The 20,107-nt window shown below is 42.2% G+C and overlaps 1 protein-coding gene across 1 annotated transcript in view; it reads left to right on the top strand.

The window, feature by feature from the left end:
* The window catches only part of TARBP1 (TAR (HIV-1) RNA binding protein 1), a gene marked incomplete at its 5' end in the record, with an annotated part of 84,520 nt that extends 64,413 nt beyond the window's left edge, over window positions 1–20,107 (top strand). The window contains 8 exons of the mRNA XM_011935753.1: window positions 1,269–1,355; window positions 6,426–6,622; window positions 11,211–11,292; window positions 13,254–13,425; window positions 17,612–17,803; window positions 17,962–18,086; window positions 18,879–19,015; window positions 19,698–20,107. Of these exons, the coding sequence (XP_011791143.1) occupies window positions 1,269–1,355; window positions 6,426–6,622; window positions 11,211–11,292; window positions 13,254–13,425; window positions 17,612–17,803; window positions 17,962–18,086; window positions 18,879–19,015; window positions 19,698–19,866 (1,161 nt within the window). The remainder of the gene's footprint in view (window positions 1–1,268; window positions 1,356–6,425; window positions 6,623–11,210; window positions 11,293–13,253; window positions 13,426–17,611; window positions 17,804–17,961; window positions 18,087–18,878; window positions 19,016–19,697) is intronic.

The raw sequence follows: 20,107 nt of genomic DNA, 5'->3' as shown, positions 1-20,107 counted from the left end.
TTTGTATTTTTTTAGTAGAGACGGGGTTTCACCATGTTAGCCAGGATGGTCTCGATCTCCTGACCTCATGATCCACCCGTCTCAGCCTCCCAAAGTGCTGGGATTACAGGCTTGAGCCACCGCGCCCGGCCAGTTTTTTGCTATAGCTTTTTAAAGCCTCTGTAGTATAATTCCATTTAGCTTTTGAGCCTTATCTCTGTCACTCCCTGCCAAACTGGCTTTATCTCCTCTTGCTGCCTTTCCCTTAAGTTTGCCTCTGTGTCTTTGTTCTTATTCACTTATCTGTTCTCTCACCTTCCTGCTCCTTCTCCAGGCCAGTCCTTCCCATCCTGAAGGCCTCACCTCTCCTGAAGTGAGCGTGCCCTTGGCTCTGCCACCTGTAATCAACCCTTGGTATCCCTGGGTGATTGGTTCCAGGCCCCCCCATGGTGCCAAAACCTGAGGATGCTCAAGTTCTTTATTTAGAATGACATAGTGTTTGCATGTAACTGACGTGTATCCTCCCATATACTTCAATAATCTTAGATTACTTACAATGTCTAGTACAATGTCCATGCGATGTAAATCACTGTTACACAGTTTTAAATTTTATTTGTATTACTTTTTAATTGTGTTTTAAAAATTTTTTATTTATTTAAATATTTTTCATCCATGGTTGAACTCATAGATGCAGAACCCACGCATACAGAGGGCACACTGTACTTCATTTTTTTTTTTTTTGAGACAAGATCTCGCTCTGTTGCCCAGGCTGGAGTACAGTGGCATGATCTCAGTTCACTGCAACCTCTGCCTCCCAGATTCAGGCAATTCTTCCACCTCAGCCTCCCCAGTGGCTGGGACTACAGGTGCGCACTACCACGCCCAGCAAATTTTTGTATTTTTTGGTAGCAACGGCGTTTCACCATGTTGGCCAGGCTGATCTCAAACCTCTGGCCTCAAATGATCTGCCTGCCTCAGCCTCCCAAAGTGTTGGGATTATAGGCGTGAGCCACTGTGCCCAGCCCCGCTGTTCTTAGAGTTGAGTTATTCAGTACTTTATGTGACCTGCTGATTTTTCTGTGCACTGGCATGTGGCTCTAGGAAATTATTCCTCTGCTTTCAGTCCTGTGCCTGCCACTGCAGCCCCCTTCCCACCGAGACCCTGGGCTGTTCCAGGGAAGAGGCGGCCTCCCGTCTTGGGCCCTCATAGAGTCCAGCACGGCGCCTTGCACGTGCATGGCTCACAGTAAGCTTTGAATGAATATTTGTTTATCTGATTATTTTTTCAGGGTGAAGAAAATCTTAAAACAAGCATTTGTACATTTTTAGCAGTTTTATCACATTTGGACGTTGTTACTCAAAACATTCCAGAAAAGGTGAGTTTAAGTTGTTTGTAAGAATTTAAACTTGACTATAAAAAAAGAATTTTATATATTTGTACCAATTTTTTATATGTAGAGCATTCCTGTGATTTTTGCAATTTCTCCCTTTCCTTTCTACTGCCCCGCTAATGTGCACAGGTATTAGACACGAATACCCAGTAAACGGGAATTACCCATTTACATGCATACACACTGAGGTGTGCATGAGTACATACCAAATTTATAGACAAATTACTGGGTAAGTTTTTGTTGATACTTGGATAAAATTAATAATTATTTATAATTCTTAGGATTAGGGTTACTTAGGATTCTTTAAACAGGACTTCCCTTACTGCATTCTTTGACTGAATGGTAGTTATTTAACAAATGCTCATACAAAGAAACTTAGGGCCAGACTATTAAAAGCTGCTGGGTAATTGAAGGTGATATAAAATGACTGGTATCATTTGGAGTGTGCAGTACAGTTGCTTCATGTTTCTCAGGTTTAGAACAATTTCCCCAGTAAGTTCTCACACAGATAAGCAGAAATCATAACTAATTTTGGTTAATCACTATGGCAACCGTTGAAGAATTTAGGAGAACCTGCCAGTAAGATTTGCAGTAAGTTTCTGTATTATTGCATCCACAGAGAAGAATGTACTGATACACTATAAACTCTAGGAGAAAACTTAATTGAAATAGTGTTATTAAGTGTTGAAAGTGCCATAAAAATATAAGGGAAAATAAGCTTTCCTAGAATTTTTCAGTGTTCTAGTTTTTAAACAGTGGTATGTTTTTTATTAACCTATTTCATCCATTCTAAGACAGGCCTTTCTCCACACCGCATTTTAACCTCTAAAATCATGGTAACACTTTTAAATTGATGGTGTTTTCCAGTGTGTATCAGCCAGATGGCAGTGTGTTACAGTTCCAGGAAAACTTGTTCACACCTTTCCTAAGATCAAGAAGGCTCTGGCCTTCAGATAAACAAATATTCATTCAAAGACAACAAATGTTGTCCTTCTGTTTTAAATATGTGCAGGAAAGAGATTTGTTTACAATCTATTGAGAAAGCTAAAACAGAGCAGACATTGTCCTGTTTCAGGGTAGATGAATAGCCTAAGAATAGTTTAGACAAATTCTGAAAATGAATTTATCTTAGGAGATGTTCATGTTAGATCTGGTAAAAATAGCATGTTATTTTTCCATCAAGCCCTTTTTGTACTTGCTGTATATTACATATTTTAGATTTATTTTTTATTTTCGAAACATCCAAAAAGGAGCACTAATTAGTAGAATGGAATAATTTCCACTTCAGCACCTTAGGAAAAAAAAAAAAATCTGACCTGACATACCTAAGAAAAGGCCAAACTGACTGACTTTGTCAGTCTCTTCATTTCTGATACGTAAAGTCCATTGTTACCTAGATAAATGTAGGATTGATTTCTTGGAAGCAATCACTTAAGACTTTCCATTCTCTTCAAAGCGTCTTACTTAACCTGTACTGAGCAATTAACGATTCAAAGTAATTGTCACACACGACAGAGGTTGTAACCGCTCAATAGGTTCACCTTTTCCGCCGCCTGTGCAGAGCCGATTTATCAAGACAGGAATTGCAACAGAGAAAGAGTACACAGAGCTGCTTGTGCAGGAGACTGGAGTCTTATTATTGCTCAAATCGGTCTCCCTGAGCATTCGGGGATCAGGGTTTTTAAGGATAATTTGGTGGGAGTGGGAAGGCCAGTGAGTCAAGCGTGTTGATTGGTTGGGTTGGAGATGAAATCAGGGAATTGAGGCATCCTCTTGTGCTAAGTCAGTTCCGGGGTGGGGGCCACAAGATCGGATGAGCCAGTTTATCGATCTGGGTGGTGCCAGCTGGTCCATCAAGTGTAGGGTCTGCAAAATATCTCAAGCACTGACATAGGAGCGGTTTAGGGAGGGTCAGAATCTTGTAGCCTCTAGCTACATGACTCCGAAACCATTATTTCTAATCTTGAGGCTAATTTGTTAGTCCTACAAAGAAAATCTAGTCCCCAGACAAGCAGGAGGTTTGTTTTGGGAAAGGGCTGTTATCATTGTTTTAAACTATAAGTTCCTCCCGAAGTTAGTTCAGCCTACACCCAGGAATGAACAAGGACAGCTTGGAGGTTAGAAGCAGGATGGAGCTGGTCAGGTCAGATCTCTTTCCCCGCCTCAGTTACAATTTTGCAATGGTGGTTTCAAGATCAGAGCACAAAGTGTTCCTCTAAGAGTAAAAAAGAAAAAAAAAAAACCTTTCTTAATTATGCTTGTAGTTGTGTATTGTCCTGTCAGCTTGCTCATTGTATAAAATCAGCAGGACGTGAGAATTCACGAGCAGAGCTTTTTACACTGATACATATGAAAGCATCATTTAAGTCCTGAAAGCCCCAGCCAAGTGATCACTGGCAGTACCAACAGTTTTGAGTGTGGGCTCCATAGGAAGCACTGTTTTCCCTATTGAGAATTATAGTGGGTTTTTTTCATTTACAAGTAATTGTATACCTAGCTCCAAGATCTTGGTTGCTAACACCATTCTCCAATAAAATGAACGAGGGATCGCTGGAGAAATAGCTGATTCTAAAACTAGGGCAGAAAGTATACAAGATAAGCCTGGTGGAGCATCCTGTAGAGTCAGAAAGCACGGCATACGTACACACAGTGATGTGAGATGGGAGTGCAGAGGGAAGGTGTTTGTTTGGACGAACGGAGGCAAGATGGCGCACTTCCGGGTTCTTCATCACCAACTTTTCCCGCGCGTGCAAAAATGCAGCCAGCGCCTGGGAAGGTGCAGACCAACCGGGCATGCGCCAGGTGATGTCAATCCGAAGAGACTAAGATTTACCTGGTTACACCTGCGGAACGCCCCCCGACACGCCCGTGCCCCGCCTATTGCCCTCCCACTCCTAGAAAAGCCGCTCCAGACGGACGCCACGCGCGGACTTCCCAGCCCGCACTCCTGTCGGGATGTCGGGACTGCATCAGGAACCCCGCCCGAGAGCCCCACCGGGCGACTCTGTTGGCCTCCTTTGCCAGAGGCCGACAGACCTCTCCCTACCCACCTACTTCCCTGAAGCTGGGTGACCAAAATAAATTTGCAGTTTTGCTCCTACCCTTGCCTACCCACTGGTTCTTTTGTGCCCGCTCTGGTGGTCTTAGAAAAACAAATCAGTGTTCCCAGTGGCTAAAGCTGAAACAGTGTGAGCAACAGAATAAAGCAGTATTGGATCACAACCCAAAGAATAAAGTAAATATCCTCGATCCCACACCGATACAAATAAATGATTGAATCAATAAATGAATCCAGGCATGGTGGCTCATGCCTGTAATCCCTCATTTTGGGAGGCCAAGGCGGGCAGATCACTTGAGGTCAGGAGTTCGAGACCAGCCTGACCAACATGGTGAAACTCTGTCTCTACTAAAAATACAAAAATTAGCCAGGCATGGTGGCACACGCCTGTAATCCCAGCTACTTGGGAGGCTGAGGCAAGAGAATCACTTGATCTCATGAAGCAGAGATTGTAATGAGCCGAAATTGTGCGACTGCACTCCAGCCTGGGTGACAGAGTGAGACTCCGTCTCAAAAAGAAAAAAAAAAAAAAGAAGGGACGGACAAGACAAATCGCTTTTAAAAAAAAATTATAAGTAATTTTTATAGATGCTCTGCCCTGAAGGAGGGGGAGTGTGACTTCTCACTTCTTTAGTGTAGGCTGCATGAGTGACCTCCTTCCAGATGGGATCGTTACAACAAAAGACTGTAACAAGGGCTGTGGGAGGTAGAAGCCAGCAGTTGTGGACGAAAACCAGTGTATATCATAACATCATACCTTGTAATGTTGGCAGTACAGTCACTGACCTTTGATAAATGTTGATGACATGTTGAGTAAAGGAATGAGAGAAAGAAGATTATTTGTATCTGTTTTTGTCCTTCTCAGAGAAACTTTGGGTAACTGAAGTGTGTTATCAGCCGTGCTGATGCCTTTGGTAAACTATTCTGTGAATATGGTTGTTTTTCATTGGTCAGTAGAAGCTGGGCTGCCAGGTGCGGCCGGTGAGCACATGAGCCTTAGGGGAGAAGTGCATTTGGTAGGAGCATCAAAATAGCTTCTGATATTTCATTAAACGTTTGGGTCCTTCTGGTTCCTTCGTTAGTATATGTGTGAAGACTAAAGTTCACAGGAAAAGACTACAGGGAAATTTAAACAGTTTTTTTATTTTCCCCCTCCCTTTTTTTTTTTTTTTTTGAGACGGAGTCTTTCTGTTACCCAGGCTGGAGTGCAGTGGTGCGATCTCAGCTCACTGCAAGTTCTGCCTCCCAGGTTCAAGCCATTCTCCTGCCTCAGCCTCTGGAGTAGCTGGGACTACAGGCGCCTGCAACCACGCCCAGCTATTTTTTGTATTTTTGGTAGAGTATTTTGTATTTTAGTTAGCCGGGATGGTCTCGATCTCCTGACCTCGTGATCCGCCCGCCTCGGCCTCCCAAAGTGCTGGGATTACAGGCGTGAGCCACCGCGCCCAGCCTCCCCCTCACTTCTTAATTTTCCTGCCACTACTCAGTACTGTATGGGTCCAGGATCACCATTAGGGAAGACAGAGTAGCTCAGAAATCAGTGGCGAGGAGGAGGACAGCACTTTGTGTGGCATCTTGCTCTAGGAGCATTTTCAAGCCTTCAGAAGTGGGACTCGAAGACTATTTCTGACTTTTTCAGCACAAATTAAGATAATAAGTGATGGAGGCTCCATTTGAAAAACACTGTGGTTGTATAATGGTTAGCATAAAGCATACTTTTTTCAAGTTAACTCAGGTACTAGAGTATGGGGGGAAAATGTACTGCAGCATTAATGAAAACTAGAGCTGGGAGAATGTGTTTTTCCTTGAGTAAACTGCAAATGCCAGTGCACCGAATTTGTCCAGGTGGGAAGAATGAGAGGCCCTGGTAGCAAAGCCAGTGGAAGAAGTTTTACTAGGAGCAGTTGTATCATTCATATACTTTTTCGTGTGTCATACAAGTGAGAGTAAAATGGTCCGTGTCTGTGTTTTGAGGAATTTTTTGCCTTTCTTTTCAGAAACTAATTCTGAAGCAAGCCCTTATTGTTGTGCTGCAGTGGTGCTTCAATCACAATTTTAGTGTCCGACTGTATGCTTTAGTCGCTCTTAAGAAACTCTGGACTGTGTGTAAAGTGTTAAGTGTTGAAGAATTTGATGCCCTGACTCCTGTGATTGAATCCAGCCTCCATCAAGTGGAAAGCATGCATGGGGCAGGGTAAGGAGCCCTCGTCGCCCTCGTTGCCCTCACTCTCCTCCAGCAGGGCCCACAGGGAGGGGTGGTGCCCATGCCGCGTCAGCTTCTCCTTCCACATCCTCATGCTGCCGTGCTGGGGCATCGAGGGCTCAGACTGGGCCATGTGTCAACAGCTCACTATGGGGTGTGGTTGATGACAGTTCATTGTCAGCTCCACCTTGACCTCTTACTGCCCTTTTATCCTCAATCCTTTATTGTATAAATAATCTTTTACATACTTTTACATGTTGCTCTTCAGTATAGCTAAATGTCACCCTCTGTCGTTTGAGAACTGCTTAGAAGTGGCACGGCCTGACTTTAAAGACATGCTCTTAACCTCTCAGCTATACTAGTTACAGCTAAAGCCTTTTTTCTTTTCTAAGAGAAGTCTGCTATTCCGCAAACAAAATCATACATGGAAGCTCAGTATCAAGCAAGTGACGTGGATGGGGTGAGGGAGCGGTGCAGGACCCAGTGTCTGTGAGGCCCTCATGGTAGTTCCCATGTCTGCCTCTCTTTCTCCGCACCTGTCACGGCGCAGAAGCAGGCTGCAGTGTCATAAGCACCTCTGGGTCTCTGCACTTGTTTCCTCGTCTCTGAGGTGGTGCTCTTTTGCCTTTTTATTATTATCATAGATTACTGCCATCCAGGAATTCTGGAATTTTTTTTTTTTAATTTTAGAGACAGGCAATATCAACCAACATAAAAGATTTTTCATCTTAAAAGCTGAAAGAGCACCCACTAATTTATATACACAAATGGTTAAGTGTTGGAAACAGCATAATAGGCAAATGAAATAGCATTTGGAAAACCAGTAGCATGTAGAGGTCTTGGCCGTGACCATCAAGTTATTTGTACATGGTACAAATAAGACTGAGTCATTGTGTAGCTTCATATGGGGGCAGGGTGAGAGTACCTCCCTGGCCACGACGTATCTTTCTGCCTTCCTTGACTTTTGATGCATTTGTTGAAAAGAGGCATTTGGGCATTAAGTGGGTAAGGGAGGTTTTAGGGGGCTTGGGAGAAAGATACTTGATAAGTATAAATAAATACTAAAGTGGAGAAGAGAGAAAAGTGAATAGCTTGAGATAAAACAGGGGAAAGGGAATAGCAGGAGGAAAAGAGAGTTAGCTGTGGGGAGATGGGTTCCAGAGGAGGCACAGAGGTGGGAATGGACTCCTGGTACAGTGTGCACAGCTCTGTGTACTGGAGAATGACCTCCCCGTGCCTGGCCCAGCAAAAGCTGGTCATGAAAATTAGTCATTCACTGTAGCATTGCCAGGGACCCCTAAAATCCCAACTGTCTTCTGAAAACTAGAAATCTTGGATCTTTTCAAGGAACCTTAAATGTCTTATTTCTCCTTGATGTATGGTGTATTTCCTATTATTTAGTGAATACATGGCTGAGTTTACATGTATAGATTTGAACATTAATATTTCTCAGGATCGCATTTGCATTATCATGCAATAATCCAAACTCAAGCTACCAAAGTTGCTCCTAATTTAATGAACTTACGTGCTACTTGTGTTTGATGGTTAGAGATAGGTAACCAGGGGACAGAGGGTATAGTTACCCCATAGACTTTCGGCCCTTCCTTAATGGAAGGGAGTTTGAGGGAATTGCCACAATTTAACATGCAGGTAGGTATTTGTCAGCTTTTGTTTTCTCTATGTTTAGATGGTGATTGATTATTTGGTATGGAGACATTTTGATCCTGGTTGTTGATCCTATTCTAAGTTTCTTGATAGCTGTGTTTTGATTTCGAAAAGCAATTGGCTATACTCATATTTTTTATTAAGCAATAAAATGCCATTTAAAAAATAACTTTTAAAAATCTCAGTACCAGGTAGGAGATACAGCCAATCAAAATAAGGCATCCAGCTGGGTGCAGCGGCTCACGCCTATAATCCCAGCACTTTGGGAGGCCAAGGCAGGTGAATCACCTGAGGTCAGGAGTTTGAGACCAGCCTGGCCAACATGGTGAAACCTGTCTCTACTAAAAATACAAAAATTAGCTGGGCCTGGTGGCAGATGCCTATAATCTCAGCTACTAGGGAGGCTGAGGCAGGAGAATCTCTTGAACCCAGGAGGTAGAGGTTGCAGCGAGCCGAGATCGCGCCACTGCACACCAGCCTTGGCAACAGAGCGAGACTCCATCTCATAAATAAATAAATAAATAAATAAGGCACGCCGGGCATTAAGCCACCTCTGTTCTGTGATAGCATACCTCCTTGGGATCAGCTTATGACAGGCACAAGACCACGTGCTGGGGGTTAGCCAGGTAGGTGAAGCCTCTTTCTTCGTGTGGCTCACAGTCAGATGGGAGTAGACACCAAGTAATCAGAGCAATTTTTAAGTTTTAAAATAAATCACAGAAAAGTATATGTGGTGATGAGGAAGTACAGACTCTTCAGTCTGGGTGGTTTAGGGAAGCCTTTCTAAGTAACACGATGTTTACATTAAAATCCAAAGCGTGAATAGGAACTAGGTCAATGAAGAGTGAAGGAAAGAGATTTCTGTGGAGAAGACAGTGTTTGGGAATGACCAGTCCCACTTGATTTGCCCAGAGCTTGAACTAAAGCAAGCCTGGTCTGGCTGAGGGAGGGAAGAGAGCAGCCACAAGATGGAGGGGCCAGGACTGGGTTTGGGTTGATGTTGAGTGAATTGGGAAGTCAGCAAAAAATTAAACTTGAGAATGACATCATCCGGTTTTCTTTTGCATTATTTAAAGTGTGAAGAGCAGATCAGAGGTGAGCAAGAGAGAGTGGGAGGAAAATTGTGGTTTAGATTAGTATGAGATTAGTAGAGGGCCAGAGAAATGGACAGGCTTTGAGGTGAGGTAAATAAGAGCCTAAAGTGTTTGCTGGATTATCAAGAGCCAATTCAATAGCATAGTTAGGGGATTGAAACCAAATTAAAATAGGTCCAAGATGGGGCCAGGTGCAGTGGCTCTCACCTGTAATCCCAGCACTTTGAGGCTGAGGTGAGTGAATTGCTTGAGCCCAGGAGTTCAAGATCAGTCTGGGCAACATGGGAAAACTCTGTTCTCCATAAAAATACAAAAAAAAAAAAAAAGCCGGGTATGGTGGCATGCACTTTTGTAGTCCCAGCAACTCGGGAGGCTGAGGTGAGAGAATCACCTGAGCCCAAGAAGTTGAGGCTGCAGCGAGCTGAGATTGCACTACTGCACTCTAACCTGGCAACCGAGTGAGACCCGGTCTCAAAAAACAAAAACAAATACAAAAAAACCCAGTCCAAATGTGGATAGGATGATACATTAACATATATTACATCAGAGTGGTAGGTTTATTGGTGCCTATAATTTTGTTTACCTGAATATTTGGGATGTTTAAAATATTTCATGTCTTTAATTTTTCAAAAAATGGGTAATGAGGAAGGTGAGACACAGTCAACTTATTTAGAAAATTCTCTCAAAAAATAGTATATTAGGAAGTGCCACAGCTAGTGGTGGAGGTGCTGTCAAAAGAGGGCTTCTGTCTCATTTTTGGTAACATTAGTTGTTTTTAAGTGATATTCATAGTTAGGAAGTTGAACATTGCAGAAAGCCGTCAAATAAAAACAAGACAGTCTCCTTCCTCCCTCCTGCCACCAAAGGTGAAACCCCAGTTAACTGGCTTTTCTTTTAACAGCTACCTAATATTCCATGGTATGGCTATGCCTTAGGTTATCGCTTTAGTCTACTACTGATGGACACTTTGATAAGGTTTGGTTTTGTTTTTTAAGACTAGATATAAAAGCCCTTTTGAAAAGGCTGAAGGAAAGGCTAGAATAGAGAACAGGGGAGATGCAGAAGTTGGGGGAGATACGGCAACACCCAGGGGAATGGGATCTGTTGGGGGGCAGGGGATTGCCCTTTGAAAAGAGACTCTTGAAAGTGAAGGAGAAAAGAGGACAGGGGGGTAAGGAGGTGGCAGGAAGAAGGATCTCTCGCTCCTGTCTCCTGTGATGTGTGAGGCATGGCCGTCTGCTGACAGAGAGAGGGTCGGGGAAGGCGTAGGAACTCCAGGGAGTGAAGAAGATACATTGGCCGGAGCAGGAGCGTGATCTTGCGAGAAAAATGTCTTGAAATTGCTGCTTAGTTTATGGGTTGATGATCATGAATTTCATCTGAAACCTGCCTGTCATGTAACTTTTATCCCTACCTTTTTTGCCTTTTAAAACATAAACTTGACAACAGATGTTTTAAAAATTTAAACCCTACTCATAGTAAATTTGTTTGGTTTGTGAAAGTGGGTACAGCTTGGCTGTGTGATACGAGTCTTTGGAGTAGAAAAAGTGACTTTTATGTAATGGTTTTCTCTCCTGGAAAAAAGAGTTTTCTGCCAGACACAGGTTTAAGGTTCCACTTCAAAATGTGAAATTTAGTAAGTGTCAGTTTTTAAAGTATGTATTGATCTTGGAGAGGTGTTTATAAATCTTAGGATAAAGTTCATAAAATTTTCTGTTCCTTCTCAACTCTGCAGCCCCTTTTTAAGATATCTGATTGATTCTCCCCTCACCAGAGTTGTTTGATTTGTCTGTGGCTCATACCATATTTTTAATCCTTAGGAATGCCAAGAAGAATTGGCAGCGCATTCAAGAGCATTTCTTTTTTGCAACATTTCACCCACTCAAGGATTATTGTCTAGAGGTGAGTAGAGAATATCATTTGTAAATTCTCTACTGTGTGTTTAATCCTGATGCTTCCTTTCTGCTTTTGTTGAAGGGTTATGATTAGGGAAAGTTTTTTTCTTGCTTACAAACATCACCTTAACATTTTAAAGCTCTAAGTTTAACTTTGTCACTTTATGCAGATGACTTGCTTTCATTTCACTCTTAAGCAGTGAAAATTGGCTAGTCATTTTCACTTTCTATTTCTCAGGCAGTGTCTGGCTTGTAAACATGGAAGGGAATATTTAACTAAACAGAAATCTGTTCTGACATTAAAAGGAAATGAGTGAGAACATTTGTGCAGGTGAGATTTCATTGTACTGAAGCCCATTGTTAATGAAAGAACAAAAAGATATACTCTTGTTAATGGCAGTTTTTAGGTTCTGGGTAATGAAAATTGTATAGCAAATGATACATCCCCTCATTGACTGTAACAAAATGTGCTTATATAATTGTAAGAACCATAAACATGCTCATTATGATTAACGTAAATTAATTCAATATGTAAATCATTAGACATTGCCTTCTCCCTTTTTCATCTGTAATTAGGATGTGCCGCCCTTGAATTTAAATCACTGACCTAGGGCTTTTCCTCTGAAGAACGTATAAGTTATTGGTAACTTAAGCTACTGTGCATAAGCAATTTTTTTGGCAGATTACTAAGATTATTGATAAACTGATCTTTAAAAAAGTATAGATCTATATATTGTGAGATATGCATCGTAGAACACTAATGTGTATTTTCTGCTGCTTCACTGCAAATATCATTTAGGATTTTTCAAAGATTTTAATATGCTCTGCTCTGTGTTCTTTAGCACCCAGAATGCTTTGTCCGGCATCTTTCTGCAGGACTCCTCTAGTCACTCTCTAGTGTTAAGTCAACCTTTTTCTATTCAGTCCTCCAACAGGAGTAAGTCCTTTGCCTCCCTCCTGCCCTCCCTCATCCTTACCTTTGGCCACCTCACTCTCATATGTTTTACGATGTATTCTCCAGTCATGAAATGAATGAAAACTATATGTGTAAATAAAATAATGGGGCTTAATTGTTCACAAGAACCGTATCGCTTCATGTATTTGGAGCTGTACTTAGTGCCCCCTTAATCAACATGTCGTCGTGATCATTGTGCCAGTTTAAGTTTGCACAGATACAGCTAGCATGAAGAAAACCATATTCATTCTAAAGCCTTTCATGAAGACATGTGCATTGCTGCTAAGAGTATTGTTTCATTTTTAAGTTGCCTGTTACTTGGACCTCTGCTTCCTGTGTACTTTTTTCACTGTTGGTTATTTTTCTGGTTCAGTTCTTTTAGTAGGTAAGAAAAGTAAAGGAGGATTGCTTATGCGATGACTGTTTAGAGTGCTGTCAGACTATGCCGTTTTCACGGACACTTTAATATGCTGTTGTAATCTGATTTTATCCTCATCTTACAAGTGAGGAAGTTGAAGCCAAGAAAGGCTGAATCACTTGCCTAATGTCACACAACTAATTATATTAGTCAAACCAGAATTCAGATTGTGAATTTATCAATGGGTGCGGGAGTAAAAGACTTGTCATGAAAAGAGCTTGAACTTGATTGCCTTTGGAGGTATTTAGTTATCAGTAAATTGCGCTTATCCAAATACTGTCCATCATTAGAACTGATTACTTCTGAAACACTGTTTTTATTAGGCACATACTGGTTTATTACACACAGTTAGAGGTACCGGAGTACAAGTTCTTTCTCCTCTCAGGGATTCCCTAAATTAATCCCCTAATTTCTCAGAGAAGATGAGAAATATATATAGACAGTTGCTATAAGATATAAATGAAAGTATATCGTTTGATCAGATGTAATAGTTTGAAGAATATATCATTAATAATTAAGTTGTATTTTAAATATGTTATATATTTCTTTGTTATTTTTAAGGGAAGAAATTTAGATTTTATAATTCTCTTTTCAGACCATATTTTACATCCTTCCACGCCTTTCAGGCCTTATTGAAGATGAGTGGATCACCATTGATAAATTTACCAGATTCACTGATGTTCCTTTAGATGCGGGATTTCAGTGGTACCTTTCTCAAACTCAACTTAGTAAACTAAAACCAGGTGACTGGTCTCAGCAGGACATAGGTAAAAAATAATTTTCATTTTATTTTTTTCCCCTTGTTGATCTGGTTAGATTTTTTTAAGTTACTAAGGACAGGTAGTTAATAATATCACTTTCATTGACATGGTGAACTCCGCCTTTCCACTTAGGGAAAAGACAGTGAAAAAGTGTGGTATAACTTTGATTAACACTTTTAGTGAAATTTAGCTTTGCTATTTAAAAAAAAAAAAAAGCCAAAGAAAGCCTGATCTGCTTTCTATAAAGCTGATGGCCAGTGGCCTCCCTTTTAAGTAGTATCGTTCATTAACACTCATTGCTTTTCTACTGTATATTTCTGTAAAAATAAACATTTCCCAAAGGACCAAATGATGAAATCTCTTTTTTTGTCCTTCTTAGGAATAAAGCAAAGCTCTTGATTGTAGTTCCCTCTTGGTTGGCTGGGCGCCGCTTCATGTTATCCCTTCTCCTCTGTCTCACCCTTCCCTGTACACGGACTCCTTTCCATCAGCTTCCTCTGGAACCCTCCTTCTCCCCCTCCTCCTCCTCCTCCCTTTTCTTTCAGTTTCCTTTACACAGTCTGAGTGGACAGATGGACGCTGCCCTCGGATCGCACCTGCCCTTTCTGTGCCACGTGTTTGCTGGTCTCCCGCCATCCTGCCTTTTCTCCTCACTCTGACCCTTCTCGCTCTGAGCCCCCCACATTCCCCTGACACTGGTGCTTCCTCAGACTTTGCATGTCTTCAGGACTTACATGTGACTTGTTGAAAATTCAGATTCTATGTCCCATCCTTAGATTTTGTTTTTCTTTTTTTTTTTTTAAAGGCCAATTATGGGTCTGGAACCACCCTTAGATTAATTCAGTATCTCTGGGGGAGAGTTCTGGGAAAATGCAAATTTTTTCCGGCCTCTGGATGGTTCACTAATGTGTTTTAAGACGTACTGTCTTAAATTTATTCATTCAACAAAGATGGATTGTCTTCCACATGCTAGATGTGGGACCCAGTCCTGCCTCACAGAGCCCACATTCTTCCAGAGGAGACAATAGGGGACGCGCACCTAACATAGTGTCTGGTAGTAGAAGTACTGTGAAAAAACAAAGTGGGGTCAAGAGAGGGACAGAGGGTGAGAAAGACCTTTCTAAGGAGTTGACATTGAGCAGAGACCCCAAGGAAGTACGGGCAAGGCAAGGCAAGGCAAGGTCTGTCCCGGGGAGAGCTTTACTGGAAAAGGAAGAGCAACTGTGAAGATTCTGGAGCAAAAGACAGTGACAGGAGGCACTTCCCAGTGTGGCTGGGCGGGGCCGGGGAGGGGAGGAAGGGGGTGTCATTATAGACGACTGTCGAGTTCTGCGGAAAGCGGAGCAGGGAAATACAGCGTTACTGGGCGGGCAGAATGGCTAGCGAGGTCTGTTTGTTCCGCCTGTTTTTGGTAAAGAGGGGCATGTTGTAATAGGCTTTCCATGCTGAGGCTTAAATGTTAGCATCCCCCCTAATTTTTTTTTCTTTTTTATAAAAGTTTTACTTCATTTTTAATGGACAAATAATAATTGTACATATCTATGGGGTACAGTGATGGTTTGATACATATATACATTGTGTAATGGTCAAATCAGGGTAATTAGCATACCCGTCACCTCTTGCGTTTGTGGTGGGAACATGGAAAATCCTCTCTTCTAGCTATTTGGAAGGATACAATACATTATTGTCACCAGTAGTCATCTTACTGTACACTAGAACTCAAGAGCTTATTCTTGACTAACTAACTTTGTACCCTCTGACCAACCTGTCCTCCTGCCACTGCAGGGTTTCACTGGCCCGGTCTTCTTCTCACTCTTCATGCTCTCCCAGAACACATTTATTAATGTCCCCAACTTGAACCCACCGCTTGTGCAACTATAACCTTCAAGTCCTTATCTGCTGCCCAGCCTCTGTCCTGAACAGACTGGACCTTAGCACTGGGATATTCCTTAAGCTCTTGAAATATCACCATATCCAAATTCAGTTTGCCTTTCTGCCCAAAATTGCCTGCTCTGTATGCCCCATTAATGGTGTCACTCAGTCATCACGGAAGTCATTCTTGTCCTGTTTTTGCTCTTGCCACATCCATCTGTTACCCAGTCTTGGCGATTTCACTTCCCAAAGCTGCCTCCTCCTCCTCTTCTTTAGCCCCTCTTGCTTTGTCTTAATTTAGACTCGCATTGTCTTTACCTGGACTAGTACAAAAGTCCCTTTGGTTTTCTAGCCTCCACATAGCTATTAAAAGAGATTTTTGTAAAACGCGTAGCAGTACTGTTACTCTCCTTAACATTTTTTTTTTTTTTTGAGGCGGAGTCTCGCTCTGTCGCCCGGACTGGAGTGCAGTGGCCAGATCTCAGCTCACTGCAAGCTCCGCCTCCTGGGTTTACGCCATTCTCCTGCCTCAGCCTCCCGAGTAGCTGGGACTACAGGCGCCCGCCACCTCGCCCGGCTAGTTTTTCTATTTTTAGTAGAGACGGGGTTTCACCATGTTAGCCAGGATGGTCTCGATCTCCTGACCTCGTGATCCGCCCGTCTCGGCCTCCCAAAGTGCTGGGATTACAGGCTTGAGCCACTGCGCCCGGCCTCCTTAACATTTTTTAATGGCTTTTATCTGTGGAATAATTTTCTTTTTCTTTGAGACGGAGTCTCGCTGTGTTTCTCAGGCTGCAGGCTGGAGTGCAGTGGCACGATCTCAGCTCACTGCAACCTCTGCCTCCTGGGTTCAAGTGATTCTCGTGCCTCAGCCTCCCGTGTAGCTGGGATTACAAGCGTCCACCACCACGTCTGGCTAATGTTTGTATTTTTAGTAGAGATGGGGTTTTGCCATGTTGGCCAGGCTGGCCTCAAACTCCTGACCTCAGGTGATCCTCCCGCCTTGGCCTCCCAAAGTGCTGGGATTATAGGCATCCACCACCATGCCTGGCTAATGTTTGTATTTTTGTTTTGTTTTGTTTTGTTTTTTGAGATGGAGTCTCACTCTGTTGCCCAGGCTGGAGTGCAGTGGCACACCCGCTCACTGCAAGCTCCGCCTCCTGGGTTCACGCCACTCTCCTGCCTCAGCCTCCCGAGTAGCTGGGACTACAGGCGCCAGCCCCACGCCCGGCTAATTTTTTTGTATTTTTAGTAGAGACAGTGTTTTGCCATGTTGGCCAGGCTGGTCTCAAACTCGTGACCTCAGGTGATCCTCCCACCTTGGCCTCCCAAAGTGCTGGGATTACAGGTGTGAGCCACTGTGCCCAGCCAGCAGAATAAATACTTTATCATTATATGCAAAGCCCTTTGGTCTGAGCCATCTCCCTCCACTCCATTGCAGGCTGTGCACTAAACCAAGGTACTTGCTGCTGCCTGAACCATGTTGCTCGCACATCCCATGTATGTGCACGCGCTGTATCTACTGTCTGCTTTGCAAACTTTTACTTTCCTTCCCACGAGGCTTCCGGGGTCTTACCCTTTGCCTCTACCTCCCCTAGACATTAGTAACTCCTTTCTGTGTGAGCATTACCTTCGCTGTTGTACTGTGTTACAGTTATTTGCATGTCTCTCCTATCCTAAGTGAACTAAGTGCTCCTTGATTGCTCAGAAAGCAGTTTGGAGTAGGACAGAGTTGAGGAGGAGCCTGAGAGGTAGAGTCTCAGTCCTGTACTACAGAGATGAAAACACTGCAGTCAGATAGGCTAGTAACGTCCTGTGTCCTCATCACTTCTGTCAAGAGGTAACTACTTTATACAACATCCTTCATTTTAGAAAAGTTACCCCAAGCACTTATAAAATTATCATATTTTATTATATTGTTTTCAGAAATACAGTCTTTCCACAGAAAATCCTAATCTAATATGCTATTGTTTGTAAGATACATCATTATTTTATGTACCTCCAAGGAAAAAAAAGTTACCAAACTATGATACTCTGATTCTAAGATGTGTCTCAATTTCGGATATGCTAAAATGTGAAAAAAATGTGTATCTCATGTTTTCATGAAGTATCACAGTATATTGGTTAGTAGAGCTGAGTTTGAAAACTTAAAATTGCTACTAAAAATGAGAATTGTGTCTGAGTCCAACTGAAGTTTTTTAGTTAAATAAATCTCATTCTAAAGTATTTCAAATTCTTAAAAATACATATACATGTATAAATAAATATATAGACATTCAGATTTATTTATATGTGGGATTGTTTTCTTTTTCCTTCCCAGGTACTATTTTGGTCGAAGCAGATAACCAAGCAGAGTGGAGTGACGTTCAGAAGAAGATTATCCCGTGGAACAATCGTGTTCCCGACTTAGACCTGGAGCTCCTGTTTCAGGATCGTGCTGCCAGACTTGGAAAGTCAATTAGTAGACTCATCGTCGTGGCCTCACTCATCGACAAACCAACCAATTTAGGAGGTAAAGTGGTAGTTTTCCAGGAGCTTGCCTACAATCTTTTGGTCTTAAACATTTTTTAATTAATCCACTGCCACGGGAGCTTCAAAGGAATGTATGGGACATGATGAGCTTAGCATTGTGGTGGGAACAATCTGAATGATTCCAGGTGTTCTGTGCAGGACTGTGCAGGACCTGTGAGGTATTTGGGGCTTCGGCGCTCGTTGTTGGCAGCCTTCAGTGTATCAGCGACAAACAGTTCCAGCACCTCAGTGTCTCCGCGGAACAGTGGCTTCCTCTAGTGGAGGTGGGTGGAAAGGAATTTATTATTAAAGTTCTTATTACAAGCCCACACATGTAGCCGTGAACCTAACAGTTTTTTAAAAAAGTTTGTATTTGTAAAAATATTTTGTAGTGCTCTTTGTGTATTAGTTCTTTTGCATATTTATAGCAGTGCAGCCTTTAATCATTTAAGAACAATATTTAAATTAAAATACAGTTCACTTCTGTTTTTCTACTTATTTTTTTATAGGTCACATTTTTAGAAATCATCAATAATGTAGAATTCTGTTCAGTAAAACATACCCTGTTACAGCCCACTCTTGATTTAGGAATAATTCTTAGAAATTTACATCATGTTGGCTGGGCGCGGTGGCTCACGCTTGTAATCCCAGCACTCTGGGGGCTGAGGCGGGTGGATCACAAGCTCAGGAGATAGAGACCATCCTGGCTAACACGGTGAAACCCCGTCTCTACTAAAAAATAAAAAAAAAAATTAGCCAGGCATGGTGGCGGGCCCCTGTAGTCCTAGCTACTCGAGAGGCTGAGGCAGGAGAATGGCGTGAACCCGGGAGGCGGAGGTTGCAGTGAGCTGAGACTGGGCCACTGCACTCCAGCCTGGGGGACAGAGCGAGACTCCACCTCAAAAAAAATATATATATATATATCATGTTGGGAGAGTTCTTTTTTATAATGTATGATTCTGTTCTTTTTCTTTTAAAAAGACTTAAGTTTAGGTTAATATGTTTTTTAACTCTAATTTACTCCAAGCAGGGCTATAACTGAATGAATATTCTGTTCTTTTTAAACTAATATTCAGGTAAAACCACCTCACCTAATTGATTATCTGCAGCAGAAGAAAACAGAAGGTTATACCATCATTGGAGTGGAACAAACTGCCAAAAGTTTAGACCTAACTCAATATTGCTTTCCTGAGAAATCACTACTCTTGTTGGGGTAAGAATCTTCTCTTGTCCATAGTATGTTCTCTGAGCCCCAAACTACTAGAAGATGTTAGGTTTTCAGGTTTTTTTTTTTTTTTTGAGACAGTCTCACTCTGTAGCCCAGGTTGGAGTATAGTGGCACAATCTCAGCTCACTGCAACCTCTGCCTCATGGGCTCACGCAGTTCTCGGGCCTCAGCCTCCAAAGTAGCTGGAATTACAGGCATGCTACACCAGACCTGGGGTTTCACCATGTTGGCCAGGCTGGTCTCGAACTCCTGACCTCAAGTGATCCTGCCACCTTGGCCTCCGTGGTGGGATTATAGGTGTGAGCCACCGTGCCTGGCTAGGAAGATGTTACCTTTCTATTTTACAGTTTACCCTGACTCCTGCTCATACCTGCACTTTTCTTTGATTTGTAACATTTTTAAGAAGCCCCCCGGACTTTCCTTTTATTTCATCTCTCTGGCATCGTCAGGTGAACACGGAATTGACCCATCATTCTTTTTCTTACACTCTTACTTATTTCCCAGTGCTACAGATTAACAAATGAAGTTAACTTCATTTGTTAATGTCTCTTTTAGTAATATTCAGAATATCAAAGAGAAAAATAAATACGTAAATAAAAAATAGAATATCAAAGAGAAAAATTGTTTGTTACAGGAAAACTAACCCTTCTTCCATTTTCTTCCTCAGAAATGAACGTGAGGGAATTCCAGCAAATCTGATCCAGCAGTTGGACGTTTGTGTGGAAATTCCTCAACAGGGCATTATCCGCTCCCTGAACGTCCATGTGAGTGGCGCCCTGCTGATCTGGGAGTACACCAGGCAGCAGCTGCTCTCGCAGGGAGACACCAAGCCATGATGTGCCTTCCTCAGTGAAGTGCTGGTGCTGTTCAAACTTTTTTTAAAAAAACTATTTGGACTAAAGAAACAGATTCTGAAATTTGCTGTGATAATTTGTATTTCTTTTTTCTTGCAATTTAATGGCAAAAGTTTGCCATGTGCCTTAAACAAACATATTACTATATATTTTCCCCTTTAATAAACACTTTTTGTTAAATTGTATTCTTCCATTAATAAAATAAGCAGTTGTGGAAATAAAA

This window comes from Colobus angolensis, unplaced genomic scaffold (assembly GCF_000951035.1).
Source record: "Colobus angolensis palliatus isolate OR3802 unplaced genomic scaffold, Cang.pa_1.0 Scaffold148, whole genome shotgun sequence".
In the NCBI taxonomy this organism is placed as follows: Eukaryota; Metazoa; Chordata; class Mammalia; order Primates; family Cercopithecidae; genus Colobus; species Colobus angolensis.
This window is presented reverse-complemented; position numbering and strand designations above follow the sequence as displayed.